The 16,683-nt window shown below is 43.3% G+C and overlaps 1 protein-coding gene across 4 annotated transcripts; it reads right to left on the bottom strand.

The window, feature by feature from the left end:
- Positions 1 to 356: 356 nt before the first annotated feature.
- Positions 357 to 12,692, bottom strand: smarcc2 (SWI/SNF related BAF chromatin remodeling complex subunit C2). Of its 4 annotated transcripts, none has more exons than XM_071916568.2 (26): positions 12,581 to 12,692; positions 11,776 to 11,895; positions 11,571 to 11,656; positions 11,318 to 11,393; positions 10,738 to 10,830; positions 10,449 to 10,518; positions 10,272 to 10,341; positions 9,904 to 9,979; positions 8,589 to 8,833; positions 8,281 to 8,405; positions 8,040 to 8,093; positions 7,826 to 7,863; positions 7,569 to 7,699; positions 6,959 to 7,030; positions 6,687 to 6,800; positions 6,384 to 6,537; positions 6,080 to 6,196; positions 5,921 to 5,983; positions 5,541 to 5,799; positions 5,148 to 5,309; positions 4,893 to 4,954; positions 4,668 to 4,791; positions 4,412 to 4,575; positions 4,171 to 4,305; positions 3,695 to 4,058; positions 357 to 2,645 (listed from the first exon to the last, which is right to left on the bottom strand). In XM_071916568.2, exons 1-26 carry the CDS (start codon positions 12,689 to 12,691, stop codon positions 2,581 to 2,583), a joined length of 3,150 nt encoding a protein of 1,049 aa, XP_071772669.1. In that variant the 5' UTR covers position 12,692; the 3' UTR covers positions 357 to 2,580. The 4 variants fall into 4 exon arrangements, with proteins under 4 accessions (XP_071772669.1, XP_071772666.1, XP_071772665.1 ...); XM_071916565.2 differs by having other exon boundaries at positions 7,569 to 7,696; positions 11,318 to 11,399; XM_071916564.2 differs by having other exon boundaries at positions 4,668 to 4,788; positions 11,318 to 11,399.
- Between the last annotated feature and the right edge of the window lie 3,991 nt (positions 12,693 to 16,683).

A 16,683-nucleotide genomic window follows, 5' to 3' on the forward strand; every position in this document is an offset into this window, starting at 1 on the left:
AGTTAGCGATTGATTTAACAAAGACCAGTATACTATGCAGCACAGTTATGCCAGACGACAGAAATATGTGCAACTTTGAGCTGCTATGTTACTCTAAACTACCTTATATGGAGCCAATGAGAGTGACTGTACAGGGTTGAATGGATAATTCATTGTCTTTCACTTCCCCCTAAATGGTAAAGCAGGTATGCATCCGAGCTCTCTGGTGTGTAGATGAGCTGTAACCACTGTAACATGCAATGAGGTTTAGCCTTAGTTTCCTGTGTGATCAGTATGCCCAGTGGCTCCAGGAACACCTGGCTGTCTGGTAGTGCGTTAACAGTACAACAAAACACTCTCTACGCAATGACTCCTCTTCACATCTTTATTTTTTCCCCCCCAACATTTTGTAAGTAAAACCTGAACATCTTTTGTTTTTGCCATTCAATACAAACTGCCAGAGTAACTGTCAACACTGTGATGATTTACTGAGGAAAAATTGATTTCTACTGTATAATAATCAATGCAATTGCTGCTACCTTCAGCATAGTGAAAAACATACAGAAACTGAACAGACACACTTATTTCATATCACAAAATCCACACAATGTAGTAATAACACAGATAAAAGAAGTCCATTTATGCTCACAACTGTGGTGAGCTCTCTAATACTGGCTAGCCGGACATAACTGTAAAGTTTCATCTTCTGATCTGATTATATTTCAGGACACTGACGTGATGTGCCGTGTGCGTAATGAAGTAGTTTTGAATGAGAACATGAGTAATCATAATTCTTAACCTTCATGAGAAATAACAAAACAAATGGCACTGAGAAACTGAAGGATATCTGGGTTACGGATCTTAATGGCATGCATTCACATACACACATCCGCACAGTCACATCTCAGACATAACGGCTCAAGTAGACCCGTCAGAATCATACATACGATAGTGGAGAGGGTAAATATAGGCTACAAAGGTAATAATATACAGTTACAATGTAGACATATCAAAGAAAGAAGATGGAAAACCTGACAGTAAAAAATATAAAAATTGATAGGATAAAAAGTGAGGATACTGTTGCAGATAAAAGGACAAAATTCTCCTTTGTCAGCTGTTTAAGGTGCGAGATCCCTTGTCTTTTACAGCTTTGTCCTTCCTCGATCTGTAACTTGAAATGCACCTGCAAAAACAAGCTGCTAAAAATCTGCTAATTTCCCAAACAACCACATCTGGATGTACCCCAAAAACTCACTGAGTAAACTTGACATCAACATGATTATAAAAAAGATTTTGGTTTAGCAATTAACAAAAATGATTCAAATTATGAATAAGCATGTCTGTGGTCACTGCTAAAATGATTTTTCCAGACCTCTTCAGTCTTTTTTTTTTTTTTTACGATACTACATTCCTCACAAAACTACAACCTGGATGCTTTGACTTCACCCAGACCGGACAGAATTGACCTCACATGAAGCCCCTTACTGATATATTATTTCATAAGTGCATCGGATCAGTCTGTTGAGAAGGGAGCATATTACAGGACAGCAACTTAAAACAAAGTCCTTCCAGGACACTGACCTCACCCATGTAGGCCACCAAGGGCTTTTTACACTTCATCAGTACTTTTACATACTGACATTCCAGGAAAAAAAATGCTTTTGTAACAGTATTGTAACAGAAAATCCACTTTACAGTACATATTCTCAAACTGCTTCCAAACCGACTTGAAGTGATTTCAAATGGGTTTTTGATTTGAATGTTTTCATTCCCTTCAGACATTTCTCTGGAGAGAGACATTGGCTTTAGACATGTGACCTCCAGGCCAGACCCTGTAGACTGACCTGTGGGCCATTTAAAAAAATTTAAAAGAATTATCTTTAAAAAACGTAACATGTCCAATTGAGTTTCCCAAACTTTTTAAGTATGAAAAAGTATTTAATACAACAAAGGGACAATAAGTGCTTAAGTTCAATTCCATTAATGCTTCAAGGCTTTGAATGAGACCTTGGGAAACATATTCAAAGTGCATTTTTTTCTTCCATATATTTTAAGTAGTACCTACAAGGGGGCAATATGTAGGTACCCTGGAAAGATTGTTAAGCATGTAACTTCACAAGCTGTGGCAAACTGCTGAAGAAAATGAAAGGAAGAATGTTCAAAACACTAAAAACACAATATGAGTCCTTTGCTTTCTCTTCATTTCCTTGGGTGGCAACTTACTGGCAAGACCGTCTTAATTTACCAGATCTCTGGTGTTAAGGTTAAAGTAATGAAGCAAGATGTTATGTCATATAGAGTATACAGGGAGAGGGGGTGTCTGTATGAAAATCAATGTTCTTCATTGGCATTTCCTTGTACAGATTAAATTTGAAGGGATTTCTTTTCCAACGGACAATTCAAGTAGAGGTGGCTTGACTTAAGTGAAATGCTTCTTTTTTTTTCTTTCTCACATCATTTGTCCTGTCAAAAAAAAAAACTGAAAGTGTCAATTTGTTCTCTTCCTTCGGTTTATGACTTCTTCATTTCAGATGATACAGGCAGGATTCAAAGTGGTCAGAGTCAATCAGATTCCCAAGCCATTATTTCTTTCTCTATCTCTCACTGTGGAGGGGGAACTGGAGCTGAGGGGTGGAGTGTTTCCCCGGGCAGAGGGGCGCTAGGCTCTGAGATGGTAAAACAAGGTAAGAGGAGAAAAATGTTACACATCTTAACAACTTGGAGCTGTTTGGTACAGAATATAAACCATTTTCTCTGGTTCAGGTGTTCAGGTGGATTTCTGTTTTTTAGGACAATGAATACAAATTGAGGTCACATCTATTAACAATTTGTGAAGGCCTGCAGCAGGCTGATGTGAAAAAGATATGACTATACTATCTTACATGAGACTAATTAAAGTCATGTAAAACAAAGGTTCTGCCCTGCATAATGGAGAAAGAAGAGCTCTGCCATTTTGTCTAGTCTATCTATTCAATGAATTACAGGTAGAGGCAGAGCCACAGTAAATGCTGCTTAGCTCATGAGATAGAGAGGAGCGTGGCACCAGCCAAAATAATGACAAGTCTATTCAGGATGGACAGCAAAGCACCTATTGACACATAGACTAACGGAAATAAATCATGCAAGTCATGTATTGCAAATATTTTGATAGAAATGTGATTCTGCTCTCCGGTAACACAATGGCACAACAGGATATTTGTTTTGCGCTATTGCACTTATTGGATGTAGTATTCTTTTTTACTACAACACAACATTGTACAAGAAGTTGCAATACTGTGTGTACTTTACAACTATCAAAGAAATGTTGGAGTGCACTTGATGATAAATGTTTCACTGAGCTATCTGATCAGCCAGTGAGTCACACTTAACCTACTTTCACATTAGCTGTCATAAAATTCAGTGAGGTTGTCGGGTCAAATTACTAAGCCTGATGTAATAATAATATCTGAGGTATGAAGCACACTGCTTATTTTTAGATGACTGTAAAAAAAAAAAAAAAAAAAAGTAGCACCAACAACTGCACACCTTTTGTGACTGTGTCAGCTTGACATGTTGGCATGTTAACTGTTAACTGCAGGTTAAAAGTCAGCAATAAATAAGTAAACAAATACAGCTATGACATGGGAGGAAATGACACTACAATGCTTCCTTTATCATAAGCCTAAACATTAACAACTGTGGTGCTTTAACTCAGCAGCACTGAGGCATCACTCACCATGGAGTGCTGGAGTAGTGCTGGAGCTGGAGTGGGCAGCAGGGGTTTGGCCTGGGGGGCCCGGGGGCGAGGTGTGAGGACCTGGAGGGGGTTGGGACTCCGGAGGCTGGGCAGAGGCGGCAGGAGGCGCTGGGCTGGGCGCAGGCTGCGGCGCCGGAGTGCTGGGAGCTTGCTGAGTTGCTGCCAGGGCCTGGGGTTGCGGGCCCGTGGCAGCCTGGTTGGCGTGAGGGCCGCCAGTCTGGCTGTGCTGCTGGTGCTGAATTTGTTGGAAGTGCTGCTGCCGAGCCCTCATCTCAGCGTACTTCAACTGCTCCATGTGGAAAGACTGACGGTCTGCCAGCAGCTGCTGCCGCTGGTACTCCAACTATGCACAAAGACACACGGAAACATTCAAGGTTGCAAGATAACCACACACACTGCCTTATCACGTTGTCCACTCTCTATTGATACTACATGTCCCAGAATGCCTCACTCACAGCCTCCCTCTCTCTGTCCATGATGGTTTCCAGTTCTTCAAAGTGTCGCAGTTTAATCTCCAGCTTCTTCATCTGGGTCTCCACCAGCAGAGCCACCAGGGATTTGATTTTCCGCTCTTCCACTGCAGCCAGGTGCTATGAAGACACAGGCAGAAAGAGGAAGAAAGGATAAAATGAGGTTAGAAAAAATGCTAGAGAGACTGGTGGAGGATATAGTCAGTGGATGTACTGTGATTAATACCTTGGCTTTGACAGCAGCAGCAGCCAGGGCGGATGCAGCAGCAGTGGCCAGGTTCCCCTCTCCCACATCACGCTCCACCTTCGCCTTCCTTTCTCCCTCGCTCTCTCCTTCTCTCTGTCCCTCCTCCGTTCCCTCCTTTCCATCCTTTTCCTTCTCTCCGTCACCTAAGAGAAACAGATCAAAAGGTGTTATTTTTTCAACTTACGAAAAGAACAACGCTATTTTTCCTGTAGCTGAGAGACATCAACTTTCGTACCCATCTCCGAGTCTGTTTTCTCAGCCTCTCTCTCTCCTTCGGGTTCTCTCCCTCTCTCTTCTTCCTTCTTCCCATTCTCCCCCTGCTTCTCCTCCTCCTCAATCGCTCCGTCTTTGTTGTCCTGCTAGGGAATTGAACATAACATAGTGAGGCTCATAGCAGATCATGAACAGAAACCATCACAATAAGGAAACACAATCACACTGTAACAAACACACATCATACCTTGGTCTCCCTCTTCTCTTCATTTGATTGGCTGTCGCTCTTACTTTCCTCACTGTTTTCATCTTGAGGGAAGGGAGAGAAGACAAGTCAGAACCCATTATTTGCTTTCTCTGTCTCATCATTGTCTCTCTCTGCCTTTTTCAGTCTGTCCAGCCTGGTTATGGGATTCTACCTTTCTCTCTTTTCTCTCCTGCAATATTGAATGCCTTGTGTTTTTTTGTGTATGCATACAGTATATGTGTGTGTCCATCCTACCAGGTTTGTCTCCCTCCTCCAGGCCCGTGCCTGCGATGCCACTACCCTCCAGGCCATAGAGAGGGTCCTGTCGGCCGCTGGCCCTCGCTGCCTCCTCCACCCGCCGCACATGGGCCTCGACAAGCGCTGCAGGAACCTCCTCCTTCATACGGGAAAACTCCTCTGAGGGGGAAAGGGACACGGAGGTTATTAATGTGAAGAAAACTTTTGAATCACACCTTTATCTTATCAAAGGACTGGCTATTAGCTCATGTCCATTCTGTACTTTGAGTAGGAACACGCTCGTCTTCACTATGGCTATTCAGCTATTGGTACTAGCTATTAATAATATTATCCGGCTGTATTTGATGTCTGTACAGTAGGGAAATTAGTAAGTAAGATGCTGCTGCTCACCCAGAGCAGATTTGGCTGCGGCCGAGGCCACTCGAGGGTCAACCACAGAGGCAAGGAAGGCCACGGTGCTCATGACGGGGTTTCCTGCCTGGCTGAAAGGTACTGGCTGGAAGGCCAGAGGGCCCAGGGTGGAGGAGCTGTCCTCCAGGTAGGGGTCTTCGATGGGCAGCCGCAGGAAGTGAAGGATGCACTCGTCCTGCGTGCGGCTGCCCACGTGTTCCGACACCTTGTTCCAGTCGTCCTTGTACATCTCCAGGCCCTGAGGACAGCGAGGGCAACGTTTCAAAGTTCATTATTACTACTGCTTTTATGAGCTTTGTGTTTTTGTTGACAATATTGTTACGCCTTCACAGTACTGTTTTTGAGGAGGGATGTTGTACCTCAAGTAGCAGTAGTGTTTCCTGTTCTGTCCACTCTCTCATGGAGCTTGCTGCGCTCTTACTCTGTAAATAAAAAAAACATCACCACCACTACATTAATAGGTCATTGTAAATTACAGCAATGGAGGCATTCTTTTATTCATCCTCTTGGACTTATACCTTCGTAGAGCCAGTCTTCTTGCTGTACATGTCTGTCCGCAGCCCAAAGTTCTGCAGGTCTGCTGGCTTGTCCTTCACCTTATCTGGGAAGGACAGCATCTGCTGGGTAGCTGGGGTCTACAGGGAGACAATGACAAAGGAACAAATATTAAATAGTCCAGAATATCTGTGTGTGTGTGTGTGTGTGAGAGAGAGAGAGAGAGAGAGAGAGAGAGAGAGAGAGAGAGAGAGAGAGAGAGAGAGAGAGAGAGAGAGAGAGAGAGAGAGAGAGAGAGAGTCTGTGTGAGTCTATGAGTGTGCGGACCTGGGAGGCCTTGGGCTGCAGGGGCACCAGGCTGGACGGAGTGTCTGCCAGGACATGGAAGTGAGAGGTTGGTGGGGGACCCATGGGTGTGGGCCGGCTCTCAGAGTCCACCTGGTAGTTGATCAGTCCCCACTGCTCCAGGAATGCATGGACTCTGCAGGAGAAGAAGCAAAGGGAGAATGCCTCATTGACAAAACTTTGACCGAAACAAACAGCCATTGTGAGCAACAACTGTACAGATATAGACAATTACGGCTCTAGTGTAATTACAAATGTATTATTCACATTCAACCTTTCACTGACCTCATAATCGCACACACATCTCCTGCCAGGTTCCTGCGACAGGCGGTGGAGGTGAGGTACTCCTGAGGGTTCAGCCGGTACGTGTCAATCATGAAGTTCCTGTAGGCCAGGTAACTGGGGGAAGATGGAGGCAGAGAGAAAAATGACTGAGATGTCAAAACTAAGACTTAACATATCAAAATGAAATGACTGCATTTGTTTGACTGCATAAACATATGTCAGAGAATCGATGCCTGTTATAAATGTCTAATATATTATGAATTAATACTTACATCTCAGGTGTTTTGGATTTGTTCTTGCCATTGAAGAACTCTGGAAGGGCTCTGCGCTCAATAGCATGAACACTGGGGGAAGACGTGATGACAATATGAACATGCATCGCAAAACTGTACATTTGAATGATTTGTCTTTAGACCAGATCAGTGGTCCCCTATCACATGCCATCTAGGACCAAGAGTATGCAAATTTTCATTCCAACCAAATACTAGACCAGCACCAATTAGGTTGAAGGCGTGCTAATGAGTGAAATCAGCTGGTTTCGTGTTCGGCTGGACTGAAAGTAACTAGTTACAGTAGGGGGTTCCCAAACCTTTTCATGTCACGGACCACAACTAGATTGTCATTAGACGGCTTTATCCCAGACAATCCTATTTGAGAATTTTTTTGTTGTAAGATATGATTTTATACAGAATTACTGTACACAACTGTCTACACTGTATGTGGGGAATGGGGAGAACGGAATCTACGAACAAACCAGTCATCCTCATACATTCCCTTGTTGTGGCTTCTAGGGACGGAAATAATATTGAAATTACAATATTCGTCATTTTGCTGGGGACTGCCGGGAACCCCTTTCAAGGACCCCTGGTGGTTTCTTTGTACCTGTTGTAGTCGAACCAGGCAGCGTAGCTGGGTATGATAATGTGGTGGGTCTGCTCAGTCACATTGTCCTCATGGAGGTCTGAGCCTTTCACTGGTTCACCCTTCACACTCGGAGAGCCTTCCTCCTCCTCCTGTTCGTACACACACACACACACACACACACACACACACACACACACACACGTTCATACAGTCACTATCCTCAAGACAACGAGGACTACCGTTCTAATTTTGCACACTTTCCGCTTTTACCTTACCTTTCCTGTTGTTTCCATGGACTCATCCTCTTGCTCATCTGTCCAAATCAGAATAAGAGGTTTAAATGACAGAAAGACAGAGGAGTAGAGAAACAAAATAGAGACATAAAAGAGATCAGAAAGGCAACTATATTCTGTTTTCTTTTAATACTGAGAAAAATACACTGAATACAAATTGAACACAGTAAAACAATAAACTGCTCAAGAAACTCACCCATGTCCGTTCCTCCCTTGACTGGAGTTGAGTCAGAGTCTTTCTTGGTGTTCGCTACAAAGAGAAAGGAAGACTGGCTTTTAGAGCAACATCAGTCAAAAACTGTTCTTCAGTTAGCAATGGACAACAAACACTGTGTCTTAATCGAAAGAGTACAACTGAAGTTAATTTTAATGCTTATCCAAAATTGATTGGATTTTTATGTATGTATTGCACATAGGTGGAAGTGTGTGCTGTGTACTTGTCTTAGCTGGGTTGCCTTCCTCTGTCGCTGGTACAGGTGATGCTTCATCCAAATCCTTAGTAAGATCCTCCTGTTCCTCCTCCCTCTGGCCCCGTTTAGACTTGGTGTATGGGGTTGTTGGCCTGTCAGCACACACACACACACACACACACACACACACACACACACGTCACACACAATATATTGCACAGTATCTGTGATACCAATGGTTTTGCTGGGTCTATGACAAACATCTAGAGCAACACATCACTCTACAACAGCTGTGTAATGTGATATCACGTATCAGGACATGGCCGGTCACAGACCCTTTTTTGGTGTTCTTCTTCTTGCTCTCCTGGGGCGGAGGGGTGGGCGAGGGCGACGGTGAGCGCTTCCTCTTCTTGGCACTGCCAGGCTTCTTGTCCCTCCGCTCGTCAGGCGTGGTCACCTCGTCTGTCAGGGTCTTGGCTGAGATCCTCTTCCTCTTAGGGCCGCCTTCTCCCACTTCATAGTCCTCCTCATTCATCCACTCGTTATACTGGTCCAGGTCTAGGATCCACTTGGCATGGACCTGTGGACAAACAGGACATATGTCACACATTTTCCATGACATGACAATGGACCATGTTCACTCAGCATGTCAACCACCTGTGTGACCCCACCCCAACCCAGCAGCGTGAAGCATTTCCAGGTAACACTTGTTCAAGTCTCATGGCGAACTTTTAAATCTCAGTGTGAATTGGAATGTTGTCAAAAAATGAAATTAAAGCACTATTTAGCAGAACTATTTATCTAGCGGAACTAATGTTGCTGTGAATGCAACACATGGTATTTTCTAGTCCCTAGGTGGGGTTACTGGCTGACACACCAGAGAGTTTGGGAAACTAATGGCTGCTGGATCAACAATAAAATGCATCTGTTTGGGGAAAATGATTGTTTAAAATTATCTGTGTCAAAGTAAAAACAATTCTAAAGTGATTTTCGTTGGTGAATGTGAGTTCAATCTAGCAGCATGTCTACACAGAACCAATGGACAGCCACGTGGCAATTTTGTTTGGAACAATCACATTAACTTAATAGTCATTGAGAAAAGACTAAGTTGTTGAGTTAGCTTGTAAATTATTAGTCTGTGACAAGCTGTGGTCTGAGGAAAGGTTATTTCCACTGTGTTTATAAAGTGGCAGCAAGCTTGATACCAAACTAAGCCAGTTGGCTTAATATTGTTTGAGTACCGCTGTAAACATTTGAATGCTTCACTGCTCTTCCTACTGGGTCCTAGTGTGCTCTGAACGCCCCAAGCGAGTGATGCTCTGAATACACAATCAGGACTTCTGACACTGCTCTGAATTTACGGTTCAGTGAGGTGCCAGAGTAAGCTCTGCTGCTCCAAGTGCCAATTTGCAACTGCACTTGATGTTTGGATCTTATGCACAGAGGGACAAATGGGAAAAGAGTAATGACGTCAAACAAGGAAGCTATCAAACAAGGAAGCTATCAACTCTATATGCATAATCCACTGCCAAGTTTAGTACAAATAAGGAAAGGCTAGACAGATCAAAAGACACATAGGCAAGACACAAAACAACAAAGACAAGGGAAAGAACTAGACTTTAACAATGGAGCAGACATAAAATGAATTACCTTCCTGGGCTTCTCTGGGCTGGGAGGATCCTCCACAGCAGCCTCTATCTCACTGGCTGAGATCCAGGTGTCATAACTGCACAGTGAGAGGAGCAAGGTCAAAGGTCAGAGGAGAGATTACAAGTGTGGGCTTGTTGAAACAGCACAGGAAGGGCAATGTGCAACTTATGCTTTTAGAAAACAGGCCATGGAGCGGCTCCAAGAAACTGTACACATAGCAGTTAAACTCGGCAGTGTGGGAGTTCTATGTATGAAGGTTTTACAGTAGCCAAAGGCAACAGTTTGTTTTCAGTCAAGTCAAAAACGGCATGTGGTGCTGATGTTTTTTCTGCTGGTGATGTGCCACTGCGCTTCCACTCAGAACCAACCTGTCAGGAAAATAGCCCCAGTGGAGAAGCACTTGCTTATCTCTCTTCATCACAGGACGCACCCACTCCTCTGAACCAGAGAGAGAAGAGGATATTAACACAAAGCTAGCTGGTACACCAGAATCACCGACAACAAATACAACATTCTGGGCACAAACAGGAGGATTGAAGCCTCACCTTCCTCCAGACTGGTGGGAATGGGAACTACCACATGGGAGCCAGAGGCCTTGTCCTCAGTCACTGAGCCCTGCAAAAGATAAAGTCCATACAAAATAACATTTAACATCTTTGCTTCATCCAAGGTGACACAACTGGGGTAAGTTTCAGAGACATGGGTTAAGCCTACTACAAGAAAAGGACTTTTATCTCAGTTAAGCTCTCAAATACAACTTTTAGGTCCGGGACTAGGCTTAGTTTCTGTCTATGATACTGACCGTTCATCACTTTTGAAAAAAAAACAACATACCTGGTGTCTTTTGATGATGTCTTTCAGTTTCCCCAGCAGTTTGGGCTCGATGTCAGAGCTCAGGTAGATCACAGGTCTAGTCAAGCAGTTGTTCTGAAGTGGAGAAACAGAGTAGGTGTGTGAATGAGGGAAGTTGAGATATGCCCTTCACTATCACTAACTGTAAGGCTCAGGCTGTCCTCACAGCAGCAGACCTACTCTCAGATACTTCATGAACATATAACCTCTGAACCACAATGTGTTTCCTTTTTATTAATTTAGCTGCGGTGCCTCCACAGCTCGAAGAATGCAAATGCAATGAAAATTCATCATCTGGCCTAAGTGCTCAGGACCTCCTCTACCAAAAACAACAATTACAATTGGAAATGTAGTACAATTGTAGGAATGAATTGTAGGAGTTTGTCTTTGAGTGAACTTAGGTCTCCAAACACAAATTACCAAGCTCTACATCTATAAAAAAATCACCCCTTCTCATTTTCACAAGATTAGAATGGAAAATGAAAGTCATAATTGTATGGTGTTTGTCAAGGTCATAATTTATGAAAATAAAAAATAAACAGAAGCCATGAGGCCGACTCACCTGTACCAAGGATTTCTCTATGGTCATGAACATCTCCACATTGCGGTCCATCCTCGACGGATTCTGGAAGTCAAACCTGCGCCTACCAGGAAATTAGACTGGAGTTACACACGAAACGGCAACATAGCCAGTATCCCATTAAATACTGTAACACTAGCTAGCTACACACTTTATCACTCATTTCCCTATTATATCAGCTAAGTGCCTGATTATCCCCCCTCCAGTATCAAGCCGGTTAGAAAGAAGCTCTTACCATCCTTGGTCACTCTTGAACTTGTAGGCAGCAGCCAGAATGTGGCAGAGAGCCCCGCCTGATTTAAAGTCCAGGAAACACTTCATCTGGAGACACAAAACAAAGCAACAGCAAGGTGAATCAGGGAGGAAAGTGCTGATGTGTTTGTGTGAGAGAGAGAGAGAGTGTGTGTGAGTGTGTGTGTAAGAGAGAGAGGGAGACGTACCGGCAGCTTGGTGAGCGGAGGGTTGCTGACATGCCGGCCGAACACCTCCTCCTGGAACTGGAGCAGCTGGACCACCAGGCTGGACAGGGACTTGTTGGTGGGGGGCTCCGCCTGGATGTACTGGGGAGGGAGAGCAGGGAGGCTGAGTCAAGGCTGAGCCACACTGAGGGCAACAGTTAGGCTACTGTGTGTGTAGTGTGAGTCGTGTCATGGAAGATGCAATGCTGTTATAGCATGGATTATGTTGTTTGGATTATGGAAATTATATCAACAATATAGCTCATTTTATCATCACTGTCAATAGTATTTTGAAACAAATAGTCGTTATTTTGTAAACAGGTTTGAAAAATAAGTTTGACAACCAACACTACAAGCAACATTAGTCCAAACGGGCCATGGCTGCAGTCAGAGAGGCGCGCCACAAAAAAAGGCAACATCTGGATTTGAGCACTGGGAGCTGCATTACTGTTAGCTACCTAGCTAACTGGCTAGCTAGCTGGCTGGCTAATTTCACCCCTCTTGCAAAAAATCCATCCTCGCAAGCCAACCTGTGTCCCACTTTCGGATAGGTTTAGACACAATAATGCAGAGTGATAACGCCATTCACGCCTGCATCTGCTGAAGACGTTGCCTCAGCATCCTTTTGTATTCCGGCTCATGTGGATTAAACAGCTGGACATTCAGCAGCCCATCTCACACCCTCCCTCCTCTCTTTGTCACTCCTTCTGCCGAAGAGGTTAGTCCCCACGTTTCAGTGTAAAAATAGAGATTTAGAGTGCATGATTACGAAAAATGGGGTCAATACCTTTTTGTAATTCTTTCCCAGCCAGACGCGGACATTATCAAACTGCGAAACGGTATCAGACGCTTCAAAATATTTTACATTCGGGCCGCCGTCTTTCTTCCGCACCGCCATCTTTGCCTGCAGACAACTAGTCGACGCCGCCTGCCCCCCAGCGGCCAAGAGATGACATTACAGCTGCTGTCCATTACAGCTGTTGTAATAAAGCCACATGTACAGCAGGTGGCGGAGTTGTGTAGAGGATATTTTATATCACAAACTATTCTTCCATAATCTGAGCGATTTCAAGTGATTTCAAGGGTTACATAGCTCAAGATCAAAGTTCAAGATGAAAGAAATCATAGACATAAAAACATGACAGAGCAGAGCCACTAATGCACGTCTTATTCAATAAATATGCCCATAAGAAATTAACTATAGTAATCCTATAATACATTTTAGAAGGATACTATACAGATATCACAGTAAAACCTAAAAATGTCATACAGTAAATACATATGTCAAAATTACACCACAGAAAATGATGTAATTATAGCATAAGAGATAAAAAAAACATACCATAAAATACAATATGTCTATATAAAGGTCTATATAAAGTCACTGTGCACCACAGACACGTTTAAGACTAGGATTATTATAGAATATTATGTCAATTTTTCGTTAAAGTGTTGTAAAGTTGATCATAATGAGTCCGCCTGCTAAAATACTATTCTGTGGTGAATATGAAAAGTAGAATACATCTAAATCCCAGCCGCATAAATGGGAAACTCAATAAAGACAAAGACACAGAAATACCGAGCCAGATGTATCAGACTATATTCTTCTCCCTGACCTTTTAACTGGTCCTCATCTAGTCAGAGGCATACGCTAACCTTAATTAACGGGGAATAGGTGTGTGTATGTGTGTGTGTGTGTGTGTGTGTGTGTGCGTGTGCGTGCGTGTGTGCGCGCGCGCACGTGTGTGTGTGAATTACACCCGGCCTAATTTGTGTGAAAGTACAGATACAACATTGTAGGGAGCACGTCTAGTTTCCAGTATTCCTTGAAATATAGTATTCCTTTAGTACTCCTATAGACTTTTTGTGTGTTTGTATTTGCTCGTGTGCGTGCGTGCGTGCGCGTGTATGCTTGTGTGCGTGTATGTGTGTGTGTGTGTGGTGCGCGCGTATGTGCTGAGAGCGAAGCCTATTGATTATTTTAATCCTCCTATTTGTGAGTCTGTGATCCTCTCGGCTCAGCCCTCCACTGGGGGATTGCTAATGGGGCTGAACGCTTCCCTCCTCAGCCCTCTCTCCCTGTCCAATTAACTTAACGCTGGAATCTGCTAGGAGAGAGAGCACAGGGACAGTGTGTGTGTGTGTGTGTGTGTGTGTGTGTGTGTGTGGGTGGGTGGGTGGGTGGGTGGTGGTGGTGGTGGTAGTTGGGGGGGTGCTGAGATACAACATCTCCCAAGCCTCCCCGTGTGCGCCAGATTCAGCAAAAAAAACCTTCACATCCAGAATAGTATTACCTCTCACCTTTAATTAAAGATCCATCTCCATGTTTTTATTCTGGTGAGGTGAGACCTCTGTTCGGCCAATATTTCAGTTTCAGCGGGGCGGTGTGCTGAGGGCAGAGTGAGCAGCAGGTACAGTAGCATGTCTTATGATTGAAACAGGATTCACCTACATAATGCTATATGATCTCGGACAGCGCAATCAATATTTGTCAAAGTGATCAACTCTCCTAAAGCTTTTTTAATTATGGACTCCTCAAAGGTGTTTACATCCAATTATCTTTATTTCATAGTGCTGATACTAGACCTGAATCAGAAATGATGCCCCAACAGGTTAGTCTTTGTTCACCTGTTGCAGCATTGGGAGATATTTGTACATTTTGAATAAGCTGAATATAACTTGGAATAACATATGGAGTCTGAATCTGGTTCTGTGATACTGTAAGTTGGAGTTAGACACAAATGCTGCAGAAGTCCTGAGATCAGTAATCAAGTAAAATGTAAAAAAAAAAAACAACAACCTGAAAAGCGAACACATATCACAACAGATGTCATCGCCAGTTAAATTGGTTCTGCTGGGTTGAGTTCTGGGATTTCTTGTAATGTACATGGAGGCAATAAAGAAGGCACCGGTTTTACTGCGACTCAGTGACAGCAGCATAATCCTGACACTTTGTTTTTTTTTTATTGTGTTTCATGGTCTTCTAGGGCAGAGTAAATCTATGCTGATATCATACATAACAAATACACACAGCTCAGCTTGCAAAGTACAATGACATCAATGAATCCATACTGTTAATGAACAAAGGTAACAGTGCCGGAGAACACACACAGAGTAGGATGCAGCGTGGCACAGAGGTTATGTATAGCCGCTCAGAGGCGCGTCTGTACAATATACAGTGTTGGGATGTCAGTTCAGTCACAGCACAATAATGATGTGTTGATCAGATTCACATCCAAGTCTTACCAGGACACAGCCATGCTATCAAGCTTCAAAAGCCACACAGTGGGGTCTGCGTCGCTTGTTGGGACAGTGAAGTCTACCTCTGCCACGCATATTTAGAAGTGTGTCGTTCTAACAATATGCTACTACTGAACCTCTCCTCTTGCATGGCACTACAGCTACAATAGATGTGTTCAAAGGAGTTTTGCATCGTACCTGTCCAGGCATACTATCATGTAAAAACAAAAAAAAAAACAGATTATAATATTCTTTTTCTATAATAATTTGGTTACACAGACATATTTGGAATTACACTGAATGCAAAATCTGAATTACAAACAAAGTGACACGTGTCTGTTTCTGTCATTGCTACAGGGGTTTTCGTAACACACAGAGAGACCCTGGATCTGCATGTTGGGACTTACAGCAGTATGTTACCTTCACTTACATACAAAGATGCACAGTCAGTGCACTAAGTTAGCATGTGGTATCTGCAGTATCTGCATATCATTAAATGAGTAACAACATTTTGCACTGGACTGCCCATGTGGAAAGGTTTCATAAGAAATCCAGTCAGATTGCTGTTTGCATCATGTGGAGCAGCACATTCATGAGCTTGGATTCAAAAGGGGAATTCTGATAAATTGTCTCATGCGTGTCGAGAGCATAAATGAAACAGACACAACGTAAGGCACAGAAAACATAAATGGCATATGGCATGGTATAACATCAATAACAGAATGGCCACAGTCACCTGCAAAAACATCTTTACATGGATATAGTCACTGCAAATTAAAGTCAGTATTATCTTTCAAAAAAATGCAAACTGCATCTCCCACCAGAAGTAGAAAAATGGTTGTTGCAAATCGGTGTGTGACTGGACAGTGAAGGAGGAGAGCCATGATGGCAGCAAAAGAAGACGTCTGAGCTCATTAGCGGGACATGATGAGGTTCTGTCACAAGCTCTGGCTCAGGGAAAATCTCAGAGCTAAACCTCGGTATTGATATACTGTGTGTGTTAAGGGACTGTTCCCGACAACTTGATGCCTCTCCCTTAGCTGGAGTCAGAGGCTGTGCGGGTAAAACTAACAACGTAACACTTTTCATTGAGCCTACGTACGCGTCAACACAACCTGAAGGGCCAACACATGGACACAGACACTTTCACACACACACACACACACACACACACACACACACAGACACACATACAACATGCTGGATTATGTTCATGGTGTTGGGTGTATCATCAGTTCCGATCAATATATTCATGACTTTTCTCGTTTGGTGTCTACGGCCGTATTGAAAATCCATCTCAGAGCGAAGAAGCGAGGCAGGAGGCTGTGGCCCAATACACACACTTCGATTTACAGTCCACATTCAGAGATCATTTCACTTGATTTCAGACTGGTGGCTGAAATGGTCATCTTGTCTCAATGTAGCAACAGATAGGAGAAATTCAGTTAATGTCTGCGTGTCTGCAAGTGTGTGTGTGTGTGTGTGCGTGTACAAGTGCATGTGTGTGTGTGTGCGAAACAGATGTGAATCATGTACTTTAGCCATGCTTACACATACTGTACATGATACAGAATAAAGATTACACAGATGTGTGTATCAGAAGTAAATGCTAACTAGGAATATATACAATATTATATTCATTTTTACACA

The sequence above is a fragment of the Centroberyx gerrardi genome, chromosome 5 (genome assembly GCF_048128805.1).
Source record: "Centroberyx gerrardi isolate f3 chromosome 5, fCenGer3.hap1.cur.20231027, whole genome shotgun sequence".
NCBI classification, from domain to species: domain Eukaryota; kingdom Metazoa; phylum Chordata; class Actinopteri; order Beryciformes; family Berycidae; genus Centroberyx; species Centroberyx gerrardi.

What these genes read in the sequence shown, in the direction of transcription:
- smarcc2 (XM_071916563.2), bottom strand. Translation starts at nt 12,691, where the DNA reads ATGGCGGTGCGGAAGAAAGACGGCGGCCCGAATGTAAAATATTTTGAA. An exon ending in TGGGGCTATTTTCCTGACAG is followed by an intron (nt 9,980 to 10,271) that starts GTTGGTTCTGAG and finishes CTCACTGTGCAG; the next exon opens with TTATGACACCTGGATCTCAG. An exon ending in AGGCAACCCAGCTAAGACAA is followed by an intron (nt 8,094 to 8,280) that starts GTACACAGCACA and finishes TTCTCTTTGTAG; the next exon opens with CGAACACCAAGAAAGACTCT.